The 11,490-nt window shown below is 34.5% G+C and overlaps 2 protein-coding genes across 2 annotated transcripts; one reads left to right on the top strand and one right to left on the bottom strand.

The window, feature by feature from the left end:
* Positions 1-2,741: 2,741 nt before the first annotated feature.
* On the bottom strand, positions 2,742-10,436 carry B0286.1 (uncharacterized protein). Its single transcript, NM_062375.8, has 7 exons — positions 10,216-10,436; positions 9,523-9,677; positions 9,308-9,478; positions 9,217-9,261; positions 5,412-5,471; positions 4,113-4,275; positions 2,742-2,943 (listed from the first exon to the last, which is right to left on the bottom strand). Exons 1-7 carry the CDS (start codon positions 10,256-10,258, stop codon positions 2,888-2,890), a joined length of 693 nt encoding a protein of 230 aa, NP_494776.2. The 5' UTR covers positions 10,259-10,436; the 3' UTR covers positions 2,742-2,887.
* Positions 5,688-9,509, top strand: fkh-6 (Forkhead transcription factor fkh-6). The gene is made up of 6 exons (NM_062374.3): positions 5,688-5,843; positions 6,004-6,112; positions 7,468-7,679; positions 7,753-7,906; positions 8,564-8,869; positions 9,059-9,509. The coding sequence occupies exons 1-6, from the start codon at positions 5,806-5,808 to the stop codon at positions 9,209-9,211; spliced, it is 972 nt and encodes a 323-aa protein (NP_494775.1). The 5' UTR covers positions 5,688-5,805; the 3' UTR covers positions 9,212-9,509.
* Positions 10,437-11,490: the final 1,054 nt, after the last annotated feature.

Here is an 11,490-nt window from a genome sequence, read left to right as displayed (position 1 = left end):
GGGATTTTGAAAATTTTCTGAATGTATCAAAAAATTCGATGACCGAGAATTCTACAGTTCAAAATAAAAATTTTCAGAGCTCCCACTACAATTTGTACAGATTGTTGCCAATCAGTACAGTAAACATGTTGACTAAACTATAGACAGAGAGAATTTTCACGCTACATTTGTTCAACTTTCCGAACTAATGTGAGAAATAAATCAAGTTTTTTTTTTAAAGAATGATTTGGGATGTCAGAGGTCAGAAATAATTTCCTCTGGGCACCCCAGTTTTTTAAAATAAAAATTAAATAATGTAGAAAAAATTATTTGTTCAATTGGTTTTCCTGGAAAAAATTTAACTCTAGCTATACAAATTTTGTTGAGAAATACCAGAGAAGCCTCGCCCAATTCTTGGTTATAAAAATTTCAGGCAGTTTCTTTCATCAAAATAAAAAGTTTGGGTTTTCCCAACTCTTTTTCAATTTTGAAATGATTTCAAATCTGCAACCAACTAGAGTTTCCATGAAATTTTTTCTCCGAAAAACTTAAAATCAAAGAGAATTTTTCAAAAAAAAAAACGAGTAATATGTACTAACCAAAAAGCTTCCCGAAAATTTGCCAGATTTTCAAAAATTTCAATCTGGAGTAAATATACGGGCACCTCTAAACTTGTCAAAAGTCTGAAAATTCCAGGTCTGGAGCAAACATCAAAAGTTGTTAAAAAATTATCTTCAAAATTTTCAGACCAAGGTAGCATTTTGTAGAGCTCTAGCTAAAAGTTACCTAACCAAAATGTCCTTAGAAAGTTCCAAATTGAGCTCAGCTATTTTCCAGTAAAGCCTCCCGAACTTGCTCCAAAACAAGATCACAATATCAAGAATTTTCCAAAAGTACACGGATCACAAAAAAAGTTTCAATGATGCTGACAATTCTCTGATTTTTCTCTGATTTCATCAAGAGTGACCCCCGTGACATGTGAAGATAGCGGGGTAAAAGGAATTTAACCCAAAAGGTCAGATAACGAGAATTGACAATAAAATTACACCCAACTTCATCTTCTTCAACAGGTAGAAAATGACAACCATGTAATCTCAATTTCTTCCTCATTTTCATTCTTTTCTGTGTGTGTTCTGATTGAGAAATAAAAACTGTATTCGTTAAGAACAAGAGGAGAAAAAGAAGAACGGTTTACAAGTTTCAGCAGAAACAGTCACCAAACTTTTTAGGTCATTCATTGTCTCTGACACTATAAGCCTTCTCCATTTCGCCGGCGCGCGCGGTAACCTAAGAATTTTTGGAGGCAAGAACAATGGACATTACAGTATTGTTCAAAAGAGGACCTGTGATGATAATGATGGCCAGTGATCATAGCCGCTTGTGTGTGTAACGAAGAATAATAGAGAGGTGACCCCTACACAAGAAGAAGCTTATTCTTTTTTGAAAAAACGGGGGCCAGGTGCCTTGTTCAAAAATCGAGATGAACATTGAACGGCGGCTTCAAATTTAAGGTTTAAGAGATCACAGTTTGATATTTTTTTTGGTTTTCAGAAAATCGTAGAGCAATAAAATTCCAGTGGCCACATGATTTTAAAACTTTTTGGTGAAATTGGTCTCAGAAGCTTTAAAAGATTTAAATATGTATAGAAAGTTTTGACGATTTTGGCAATTTTAAATTGGCAAAATTACAGAAATGACCAAAAATGCCGATTGCACACTTTCTTTTTGAAAGGCTTTTAAAAGGTCTGTGAAAATTCACTTTATTTTTCAAATAATTATTCAGTTGGCAATTTTAATGATTTTTTTGGTAAACGCCTCATTGGTAAACGATTTTTCCGGCAAATCGGCAAATTGTCGGAAATAAAAATTTTCGGCAAATCGGCCAACCAGCAAATTGCCGATTTGCCAAATTTGCTGAAAAACGGCAATTGTCAAATTGTGTTTTGTACATTTTTTTTTTTTGAAACTTTTTGAATTTAAATTTCAATCGGCAAAACTGTACGCATCCTATGAATGTTCCTACATCTACTTTGAAAAGTAAGCTAATTCTATGTATGTAATTATCTGAAGAAAAAAGAAAAACTTTTTCAAAGGCACACTTCCGGCAAGTTGATATCCGGCAAATCGGCAAACCGGCAAATTGCAGAAAATGAAAATTTCCAGCAAACCGACAATTTGCCGATTTGCCAAATTTGCTGAAAAACGGCAATTGCCAAATTGTGTTTTGTACATTTTTTTTTTGAAACTTTTTGAATTTAAATTTCAATCGGCAAAACTGTACGCATCCTATAAATGTTCCTACATCTACTTTGAAAAGTAAGCTAATTCTATGTATGTAATTATCTGAAGAAAAAAGAAAAACTTTTTCAAAGGCACACTTCCGGCAAGTTGATATCCGGCAAATCGGCAAACCGGCAAATTGCAGAAAATGAAAATTTCCGGCAAACCGACAATTTGCCGATTTGCCAAATTTGCCAAACGGCAATTTCCATCCACCCCTGCTTTACATTACCCCAAAACCCTTCCCTCCAACGCTTTCCCCAACACCCTTACCCGTTTGAAAATTCAAAACATGTCCACCGTAATGTTTCCTTTCCCCCTCTTTTCCACCGAATATGTTGCCAAAAAAGTCGGATTCGGGTCCAAAGGAAGCGCCGTTTGAAGGCCAGGCACCGAATGGTACCGGCACTTTCTCTCTCTTATCTCTACGTTTTTTGAAGCGCTGAAGAGTACAACAATCTATAATAGAACAAAAAGTTCAAATAAAAATACAATTTATTGCAATAGAAATTTGAATTTTATAAATTAAAATATGTAATGATAATACATTTGATGTGTGCTTATACAGAAAAATGCAATTTGAGAAAAAAACCCTGAATTTCAAAATAAAGTTCCAACTGGAATGCTCCTAGTGCTCTTTATAATCCTGCTCCTCATTGTCCGGCTGCTCGTTGACCTCTTTATCTGCAACGTCACAGGTTAATTGGAAAGTAACACAAGTTTATCTGCCAATTTTCTTTTATCTTTGCTAACAAAACTTTTGATATGGTTTTTTTTTGTTGCGAAGATGGGGAGAGATTTATGTCCGGTTCGGTTCACCGCACTAAATCATCCCGTTCTAACTACAATTGGACTCTTGCAAGGCGGAACGGTGACGTAGATTTTAGGGGGAATGTTATAAAAGCAAACTAATTAGATTGTGTTGAATGGGGGTAAAGCTTGAAGGTTGTCTAGTTTTCTAGACAGACATATGTTTTTGGTAGGGTCAAATAGAATTGATTCAAAAATAAATTATAACTCGAATTTTGAAATACGCTGAATATGGTTGTTTGAAAAATTCTTAGGTAGTTAAACCTGTTGCCAGGTAGGTAGGCACATTTCAAGGCAAGTAAGCACGCCACTAGTGTTCCAGGCAGGTAGGCCCAAGTAGGTAGGCAAGTTGTCAGGTAGATAGGGGCGCGTTATTAACCAGGTAGACCTGTTCCTAGAGAGGTAGGTAGGTGAATAGGTACGTTGAAACAGGTAGGCATATTATCAGGTAAATAGGCACGTTAGGCACAGATAGGTACTCACGCTATCAAGTAGATAGATACAATATGAGGTAGGTAGGAACGTTATCAAATGGGTAGGCGCGTTTCTAAACAGGTAGGCAAATCTTCAGGTCGGTAGGTACGTCACCAGGTAGGTTAGCACGTTATCAGTAGGTGGGCATGTTGTTTAGGTAGGCGCGTTACCAAATAGGTCGGTACTCCCGTATTCAAGTATAGATTGTCATGATAGTAAGTAGGTAGGTACATAATAGGCTAGGTAGAAATAGGTGGATAAGTTACTAAGTGGGAGGTGCGGTAACAGAATGGTAGGCACATTTTCACGTAGGTAGGCATATTTCTAGTTAGGCAGGTAGGTACGTAATCAAATGTGCCGTTCTGTCATACATCTGCCTGCCTACCAATTTACCTACCACACTTTTTTAGCATGCACACTGTCTGTTTTCGTATTTCAGTTTTTTCATTTTAATATTTTTTGGTAGCTTCTATTTTTGGGATTTTTTTTTAACACGTCCACGACAAATTTCAGATTTTTTCAGCTACAGTAACCCAAAGAAAAAAATAAATTTCCAGTCAAAATGTCACCTTTATTATCGCGATCCTGTGGATGCTTGTCCATTTGTTCTCTCTCCTCCAACTTTTTCACTTTTGCCTCTTCCAGTGTCTGCACCAATTCTCGTCCCAATAACAACTTTTGCGGGATGTGATGTTGAATGTTACCTCGATCGAAGAACAATGGTTCATCAGCCTGAAAATGGAGTAGTTAGTTGACCCTTATGACGGCTACTTTTTTCTCTCTTGTAGACTCATGTGAAAAGAAATACAGGGAGTAAGTAAAAATAGAAACAAGCAAGACCTTTGATCAAAAAGTTTGAAACAATTTGTTGATAAGAGAAAGTCAGACAGATAAGCAAAACAGTGGCAAATATTCAGGTGATTTATTTAAAGTGATATGTTTTCGTTTCAAATGGGAAAATATCTTGTGATTCTGAAACTACACAGAGAAAAATTGAAAGTGTGAAAAAATAGAACTATCTATGAAAAATATCCAATTTTGGAAATTGTTTGAATATTTGAAATTCTGATTATGTGGTGAATTATTTTAAACAACCATTTTTAAAATCACTTTCTTGAGGGAAATTATTATTGATAAAAATCTTTTTTTTTTCGAAAAAATCGAAAATTTTGCAATCAAAAATTTTCAAGTTTTCTAAATTTGTTTCTAAATTTTTCTGATGCTTTGGAAAATGGCTAGTTTTGTCTGAATTGACCGTTTTAGCATTAAAACAAATATTTCAAATTATTTTGGTCGATCCAGGCACTTCTATTCACTTTTCGAGGCTACAGAAAACAATGCCCAAAAATGTGGCTGGAAATTTAAAAAGTTAAAAAAATCCAGTTTTTAATGAAATTAAATTTAAATTAAAAAAAAAACGATACTTGTGGTTTATAATCATTAATTTTAAAACAAATTTGTTTTTCAGAAGTTTGAAAAAAAAAATTGGAAATCATTTTGATCTACTATTTTGCCAATTTTCCCTATTAGCCTTGCGCCGACATTGCTCCACTTTGACGACTTATGTCTTGGTTCACTTAGATTTTAACAAAAAATGATAAACTAATAAAATGTAGAGAATTATTTTGGGAGTACTTTGCCAGTTAATAATTTTTGATAAAATCAAAAAGAGCTGAGATATACGCTGTCAAAGTAAAGGAAAGTGCCTGGAAGTCTAGTAGAAAAAATACAATGAATGAAAGGTGACTAAAAGTCGCTGGAAAGTCAAAAAATATGGTCAAGTTAAGGATTAAAAAATCGCAAAATTTTCAGAATAATTCCAGATTACTGTAACGGGAGTACTGTGTACAACAAAAAGAAGCACAAACCTTCTGATTCCTGCTGAAATGTGCCGTCTCATTTTGCGAGTAATGCTCGATGGCTCCTCCCTGTAAAAAGTTGTGTGTAATTTTGTGTTGTAATACAAATATTCTCCAATCGTCGTCGTGTTCTCCCTTTCGATTTTTCGTTTATTTACAAAATATAAAAAGTAAGAGATGATCAGATTGGATGTTTCTGTTTCCCTTTTACCAGTGAATCAGCACCAGAAAATGTCAGGAGCACACAGGGGGGAGAAGGAGACAGTGTGCACAATCTTCTTCCATTTCTTTCCCTCCACCCACACCTCCGTCTTCACAGTTCCGAGACCCCGCCCTCACTCTTAGCTTCTGCATAATCCGTTGTCTCATTTGACACCCCCTACCATAAAAAAATACAATAATCATGACTCGCCATCAAACACATCTTCCATTTCATATTGTGTAAGTTATGTATTTATTTATTTTATTTATTTATTATTGTTTTTAGAGAGGGAGAGAGAGAGGGGAAACATATTTTCTTTTTCTTCTTCTCTAAATACAAAATCCCCGTTGCAAAATTCTGTTAGAGGCAAAGTTTTGAAAATAAAAGAGCTCTTTCCAGTCAAGAGGGAAATTCGATTGACAAGCCGCCATACAGTTACGTTGCACTTATTGCAATGGCAATCGATGCTTCGCCGGATAAGAGAATGACGTTGAATCAGATTTACAAGGTAACGGGAAGCTTTTCGATAACGTTTTTTTGGTATAGCGGTTTTGGAGGAATTATCATGAAAATTTTGCTAAAACTAAATACTTTTTTGCGGAAAAATACCATTTTAAAAACCCAAAACTGGTGCGGCAATTCAAATTTTGAAGAATTTTTGAGCAAATTTTTCACAATGTTAGCGGAATATTCCAGTTTTTTTTGGACGTCATATTGAGTATTAAAATATGTGCTAGAACTTTCAGTTATTCCTGCAAAAATAGATCTACGAAATTCAATTCCAAAACTTTAAAAATTACTTTTTTTCTGAGAATTTTTATCTCACTTTACACTAACTTCGAGGCTGCTGAAATTGTTCCAAATCCGATTTTTATCTTCTTTTAAGTTTTTCAGGTATAGGCAAACGTTTGAAAGATTTTTTTGTAAATTTCAATTATTTGAAAACTTGAATCATCGGAGTCTATTTAGTCATATAAAACTGATCAAGCCGAGCCATTTAATGAAACATTTTCTAGTTCAAAATGCTCCTTTGAAGCGAAAAATTTGGCGATCATCTTGTAATGACATATACTTCATTTAAAAATCCAGAAAAATATTCGTCACTTCTCCGGAGATTCTCCCTATATTTTTTGTACTTTAAATTGTTTTGAAATTACTAGAAAAGCCTCAAAATATCTGTTATTTTGGAGATTTTCTAACACGATTATATAGCAGTAAAATTAATCTGCTCCTTATTGCTACAAAAAAAACGAAATTCGAAAAAAAGTTCTTAAGGTTCTACATCATCTTTCCCATATCACATTTTCGTACAGTAAGTTTCATACATTGATATTTTTGTTGTGATATTCAGTTGGTTGCTTTTTTTTTCCACCTAGCCCTGCCCTACCGTAACCCTGTCACAAGTGATCTAGTAATGTTCAGTTCAATCTAACTCTGGAAAACCCAACTCACTAGCCAGCACATCTACCGTAACCCACCACTTCCACTCTTCCGTTTTGACTCATCAACCTTAATAGATCTGACTAATTTGGTGTGGGGGGCACCCTGTGCCTCTCCCATAACATTTACACAGTGAACAACTTTTCCTCTCTCCTACAAGTCAATAACAATGTCAATATATATATATATAGACCTTCTTCGTGTCAAGACCCAAAAACCTTAGTATTCAACTTTGACAGTTAATATCTCAGCTCTCGTTTGTCCTAAACAAAAATTGTCTACCAGCCAAATATTTTTTGGTTATTTTTCTATAGGTTTGTAGTTGATCATTCATTGATATCTTTATTATGAACCGAGATATAACCTTTCAAAGTATGTTAGTTTCCTATCAGGCGCAAACAAAACCGATGATGTGTGTTTCAGTTCATCGAGGCCAAATTCCCATATTACCGTGACGCGGACGCGAAACGAAAACAGGGATGGCAGAACAGTATTCGACACAATCTGTCACTCAACGACTGCTTTGTCAAAAAAGCACGAGACGGACAAAGCTGCGCGAACGACAGAAAGGGCAACTATTGGCAAATGGTGGCGGACAATGCGCCTCAGTTTGACAACGGCAACTTTAAGAGAAGGTATGGATAGTGACAAGAGGATTATTATTATTATACACTCGTGAAAAATGACTATTTGTTCATGTATTTACAGACGTGTCAAAAGACTTGGAATCGGAAAAATGGGTTATGCGAATACGACGGAAACTACTGAAACAGGGACCATTCTACAGCAACAGCTTCCGTTTTTCAACGGGTTGAAGTGGCCACAGAATATTCAAACTATGGATCCTTTCCAGTTTTTTAAGGTAAATAATTGCCCAGTGAAGATTTTCGGGAATCTGAACGCTAACGCCCCATGAAAAATTCGAACAGGCAACAAATTTACGAAATTGTACTAAAAATATTGGTGAATCTGTAGTAAGCTTATCGTTTAGCCCCAGAGTCCTTACTAGTTAGTTGTGAAATTTTCGTTACAACTCTTATAAAATGAAGCAAAGTTGCTTTATATTCCCAATTAAAAATAATTTTATTAATAATTGTTTTTCCAAAAAAAACTTTCATGAAAATACTCAAAACTCCGAGGAAACTGTGCCAATCTCAAAAAGATCTTAAAGAAATTAGCGAACTGTGCAAATATTTCACAAAGACAACTATGCCTGCTTGTAAATTTTAGATCATAGGCAGGCATAGGCAGAAAAATATAAAGTAGGTAAGTACGCCTGAAGGCGTGCCTGCCTACCAAAAAAGCCCAAAAAGTGGACTCCATGCCTTGGTCTACTTTGACAGCTTATATCTTGACTCCCTTTGTTGTTATCAAAAATTGTCAGTTGACAAAATATGGGCAAAATATTTCTCTACATTTAAATAATGACAATTATTTGATAAAATTTCAGGCAACCATGATATAAGCGGTCAAAATAGAGCACAATCGGGGTGCAGATCTAACACTTTCAATTTTTCAGTTCCAATACCCCAACTCCATCACTGATAGTGCCAACACCTCCCAAATCAACAACTCCTCTTCCTCATCGTCATCATTTGATACCTCAATTTACACAAGCGCCTTCCCAATTCCAACTTCTCATTTCGACACAAATCTAGTGGCTCCATCTCAACCACCACCAGTTGTGTCTGATGTAGAAGTTGTACCATCGGATACTGTCAAAGAGGAGGTTCTAGTTGATATGAAGCCATTGATCCCTGGGATTTCAAGTACAACATTCTTGACAAGTCTTCAGATGACTGATCCGAGGAGTATCGAGCAACAGGTTAGTTGAAATTTTCAAAAAATGTTTTAAATAAAGTTTATGCTACTTTTTTTTTAACTCTTGCAGCTTAATGGAGAAATTTTGAAGTCGGTAAAAATTATGCTATCTCCACTTTTTCTCCTATCTCCACTTTTTCTAAATTTTAGAATTTTCATAACTAATCAAAAACCCTCCTAAAACTTATTCCAGCAACTGCTCTCCACTGCAAGCAACATGTACCCAAACGCCTTCATGCCCCCTTATACCAATTGGTCCTGTCAACCAACAACCACTTTCACGGGATTATCATTTGATGACCCATCTCTCTATGGTTATGGACAACAATTCCCAGCTTCATCTTAACTTACCCCTGTCAACTGCCTGATCCTCGTTTCGCACTGTTTCAGTTCCTCCTGGAATAAATTTTTTGAAATATTTTGGTAATTAATTTCAGATTACCTTCAAGCTAGAATTTTCATCCGAATAATTATTCTTCACCTTCTCCTCCAAACCTTCAATTTTCTCTTTGAGACCCGCAATTTCTTGTTCATATTTTTCGATTGTTTTCTTCGAATTTTCATCGTTTTTATTGTTTTCTTTTTTTTGCTCTTTTGGCTCTTCTTTTAAAGTCTATAAAACATGAATTATGGTTTTAAAAAAATTTCAAATCTTACCTGACAATCCGTCAACTCCTTCTGGCACGTTTCTTGTTTTGTCTTCAACCCGTAAATTTCTGACTCTTTTAATTTAATTTTGCTTAAAAATTTGGTTGATTCGGCGTGGCGGGATTGTAATTCAGCCTCGATCTTCTTTTTGTGCAGCCAGATTACTGAAAGAAAAAAACAGTGATTTGACTTTTAAAGTGTTTTTTTTTCAGTTTTTTTTTAATGGCAGATCTACTCAATTTGGAGGGTTTTTCGAAGAAAAAAAATCACCGATATCAATTTTATTTATAAACTTAAGTTTATAGTACTTATTATTTCAAAAACTAATATTAATCGGAATTTAAAATTTACCAAATAAAAGTTGGCAAGAAAATCTAAGTCTCTGAGAACAAAATTTTGGTAAAATTTTGTCCAAAAAATTTGTAGTCTAAATTTGTAGTAAGTTCAAATTTTTTGAGATCAAACTGTGACCAATAATTAATTTTTTTCGAGAAAATTTTTCTGCGAGAAATTTAAAAAATCTGATTGAAATAGTTTTAGCGGGAAATTCGAATGTTCTTAGAAATAAATTGACGGAAATTCAGAATTTTCTGAAAATCGATTGATGGCCTAACTTCAGATTTTTCTAGGCCACGTAAACAATGTTAACTAGAACTTTTTCTAAGCTACATATATAATTTTTTAAAAACTCAGAAGACCTACCCCTCAACTTTTCGAGAGCACTTGCGTGCTCTTTCTGCAACATTTCCACTTGCTCATCCTTCCTCCGAATCTCATCAGAATACGATGCTTCTCTACGATTCCAGACGTACAAAAAGAAAATGAACAGAAAGAGTAGGACAACTCTTAAACGATTATTAGGTGCGCCGAGCAGCGACGGCATCAAATTGCTCTTCTCGTCGGCATGTATTGGGTGTGAGTGTCTGAACGAATTATTATGATCTTTTTTTTTCAATAAGAAATATCGGAAATAAAGATGAAATTGACGCGAGAAGACATACTTCAGAGCCACACGAACACGACGGATCATTTCACGAGTTATTAGAGTTGAAGGGAAAATTGGAATACACCACAAAAAAGTTTGTCAAAGAGGAATTGGATCGAGAAGAGGGATTGTAAAACTGAAGGATTAGTACGTTTACAGGTGCGGAGAGGGAAAATTCGGAGGTTTTTTTTAATTTATTTTTTAAAATTTTGACGGGAGGATTTTTCAAATTTTCACCATAAGAGCTGAAAAATTGCGAAAAAATAACTTTCAAATTGGAGATTAATTTTTTTTTTGTTTTTCTATTTTTCGTACTTAAAAACGTCCTAAAAATCCGAAAAATTCTTAAATTCAGGAAAAATTCACAAAACTATTCCAGAATGAAAAATGAAATCTAAAAAACTATGGAGACCAAAGTAAATGCCACAATTTTTGCATAAATTTCCATTGTGAACTTTTGGTTTTTTTAAGGAAGTGGGGAAAAAATCTAGGAAAACAACAAATTCCTAATGAAAATTCTGAAAAAATTGGTTTTCTATTTGGAAAAATGACAATTCAAGTGAATTTCAGAATTTTTTAGATTGATCTGAAAATCAAATAATTTTTTTTTCAAAAAAAAAACCATAAAACTTAGGTTTTTTTTTCTTAGGTAGAATAATTATAATTCAATTAATTGCAATTTTTCAAGCAAAAAATTCCAAAAATCATTCTTAAAAATTCGGTATTACTTGGACGCAAAGGGTTTCGGTTTTCGCCCGAAAATACGGTATCCGGTCTCGACGCGACAAATTTTTGTTAACTGCAAAAGGGTGTGCGCCTTTAAGGAGTACTGTAATTTGAAATTTTTAGTGCTGCGGGATTTCATACTTTTTTTATAAAATATACTTTTTTTTTATTGACAAACTCTGAGAAAATCATTACAAATTAAGGAAAATTCAACAAATTTGAAATTACAGTACTCTTTCAAGGTGCACGCTTTCTTGCATTTCTCA

Source organism: Caenorhabditis elegans, chromosome II (genome assembly GCF_000002985.6).
Source record: "Caenorhabditis elegans chromosome II".
In the NCBI taxonomy this organism is placed as follows: domain Eukaryota; kingdom Metazoa; phylum Nematoda; class Chromadorea; order Rhabditida; family Rhabditidae; genus Caenorhabditis; species Caenorhabditis elegans.
The sequence above is the reverse complement of the archived record's forward strand: the minus strand, read 5'-3'. Positions and strand labels throughout refer to the sequence as shown.